This window comes from Mus pahari, chromosome 1, assembly GCF_900095145.1.
Source record: "Mus pahari chromosome 1, PAHARI_EIJ_v1.1, whole genome shotgun sequence".
NCBI classification, from domain to species: domain Eukaryota; kingdom Metazoa; phylum Chordata; class Mammalia; order Rodentia; family Muridae; genus Mus; species Mus pahari.
Window position 1 is genome coordinate 22,217,855 of NC_034590.1, and position 2,533 is coordinate 22,220,387.

The window sequence follows — 2,533 nt, forward strand, 5'->3', positions numbered from 1 at the left end:
CCCCCCGCCTTTCTTTTTGCCAGAGTCTCTTACTAGCCTGGAGATCACCAAGTAGGTTAGGCTGGCTAGTAAGCTAGGTGGCTACCCTCCTTCCTCCGCCTCCTCAGCACTTGGGTTATAAATATACACCACCACAGCTGCCCTTTTTTTTTAAGGGTTGGTTCTGGGCTCTCTAACTCAGTCCCTCATGTCTGTAAGGCAAGTGCTTTACTGACGGTGCTGCCTCTTCCAGCCCCCACGACAGCGTCCTTTAAGTTTTGCTTCCCTGGCTCTTTCTGAGGAGGGGTGTGCATGAGTCGACAGTGCTACCATGTGAGGCGTTTTCACAGCCTATCAACTGGTCAGTGCTCCGTTTCACCTCTCACCCATCAAGTTAACATGCTAGCCCAAGCTCCTCAAGGTTATATTGGTATGTTGCATGCTGTACCCCGGAAATGTCAGGGTCCGTGTCATAGACATGGAGGAAGAGGACAGTATATGACAGAGTCTTGTGTGTTTGGAGGTACCAATAGCTTCCTGGCTTTGCTCCGCTCGGGTCATCTTAGACTGCTTAGAGAAGAGCAAAATCAGCAGTGCATCCTCAAAGACCCTGAGCAACTGCAGCAGATGAGATTATCTCTGTGCAAAGCTCTCTCCTGACTTCCCCTGCCCTGTTCCCCTTCAGGAAGCAGGGTGATCACCGTCTCTAGAGGGGTATACATCCTAAACACACCAGCCGGCAGCATCCGGTTTTTAGTCTGACCTCGCTGGTTTCTCTCTTAGGAAAAACAGACGATGCCAAGGTGTCTGAGAAGGGAAGGCTTTCGCCCAAAGCTTCCCAGGTCAAGCGCTCCCCGTCAGATGCTGGCCGCAGCAGTGGGGACGAATCCAAAAAGACCCTCCCCAGCAGCTCCAGGACGCCCACGGCCAATGCCAACAGCTTTGGGTTCAAGAAACAGAGCGGCTCCGCTGCTGGGCTGGCCATGATCACAGCCAGCGGGGGCACCGTCACCAGCAGGTCTGCCACACTGGGTAAAATCCCCAAGTCGTCCGCCCTCGTCGGTCGGCCCACGGGTCGGAAGACAAGCATGGACGGAGCCCCAAACCAGGACGATGGGTACCTGTCTCTCAGCTCCCGCACGAACTTACAGTACCGGAGCCTGCCTAGGCCCAGCAAGTCCAACAGCCGGAACGGAGCCGGGAATAGATGTAGCACCAGCAGCATCGACTCTAACATGAGCAGCAAGTCGGCAGGCCTGCCAGTGCCCAAGCTGAGGGAGCCCTCCAAAATATCCCTGGGCAGCTCGCTACCAGGGCTTGTCAACCAGACGGACAAGGAGAAAGGCATTTCTTCAGACAGCGAGAGCGTGGCTTCCTGCAACTCTGTGAAAGTGAACCCAGCCACCCAGCCGGTGTCCAGCTCAGCTCAGGCCACTCTGCAGCCAGGGACCAAGTACGCAGATGTGGCCTCTCCCACACTCCGCAGGTAAGCAGGTGGGAGTGCACGGGGCTGAGGAGGGTCGGAGTGAAGTGGCATAAAGCATCCTGTGGCACTTCAGCTCCTTGTAACGCTGAGTTCAAGGGCCAGCTCCTGCTGACGGGTCTGTACTCTGTGCATTTTTTTTTTTTTAACTCCCATGCCGGGATGGGAGACAGAAAGTTCTAGAACCATGCTTCCTGACTTTATTAATTAGCTCTCAAATCACTTTTCTGAATCCTGCCTCAGTTTTCTCACTGTTCAATGGAGTTCATAGTACTTCCCTCCGAGTTCCTACTAAAGTTCATCTTTGCGGCTGTGCTTGGCTATGGAAGGCATTCAGTGTAAGTTACACACACTGAGAGTGAGGTCCTGGCGTACTTTTAGAACCAGACTGTAGCTCAAGGGAAGAAATTACATCATGTTCTTATCTCTATACCATCCTGTTCTTTTATAACACATGGACAAACATTTGAAATGTTTGCTTGTAAAAATATTGTTGGGTATTTAAGTGTGTGTGACATAAGTGTGTATGTATGTTCACGCGTGTAGGCTCCTGCGTGTGTGTATATGCACGTGGAGACCTGAAATTGAAATCGGTGTCTTCTTTGATTGCTGTCTGCTTTAATTACTGAGGCAGAGTCTCTTGCCGAGCCCAGAGCCAGGCTAGTCTGCTAACCAGCATGCCCCTGCCTGAGTTGCTCGTGAGATCCTCTGCCTCTGCCTTCCTAGTCTGGGATTACAGGTGGGTACCACACTCCTGATCATCCATCACGTGAGTTCTGGGCATCAGAAATCCCATCCTCATGCTTGGCTGCCAGGGTGTTACACAGTGAGGCATCTCTTTAGCTGGGCTGTTCCTTTTTCTTTTATATAAACCTCTAGAAGCAGAATAACCTCTAGTAAAAATGAACTTCCTAGCCCCTTTGGAAAGAATGTCTTTCCCATAGCTGTCTACTTGGTGGAGTTTCTCAAGGTGGAAAACGTGACCTTTAACATTTCCTTTTACATCACTCATGGGACCCTTTTCTTTTTGGTTTTCTCTTCCTCCTCCTCCTCCTCCTCCTCCTCCTCCTC

General features: G+C 51.5%; 1 protein-coding gene across 12 annotated transcripts in view; it reads left to right on the forward strand.

Annotated features, from left to right (window-relative positions):
- Positions 1 to 2,533, forward strand: part of Nav2 (neuron navigator 2) — a 643,327-nt gene that overhangs the window by 585,652 nt on the left and 55,142 nt on the right. For all 12 annotated transcript variants that reach the window (XM_029533095.1, XM_029533102.1, XM_021221030.2 and 9 more), the window contains one exon: positions 763 to 1,465. In XM_029533095.1, coding sequence (XP_029388955.1) covers positions 763 to 1,465 — 703 coding nt within the window. The remainder of the gene's footprint in view (positions 1 to 762; positions 1,466 to 2,533) is intronic.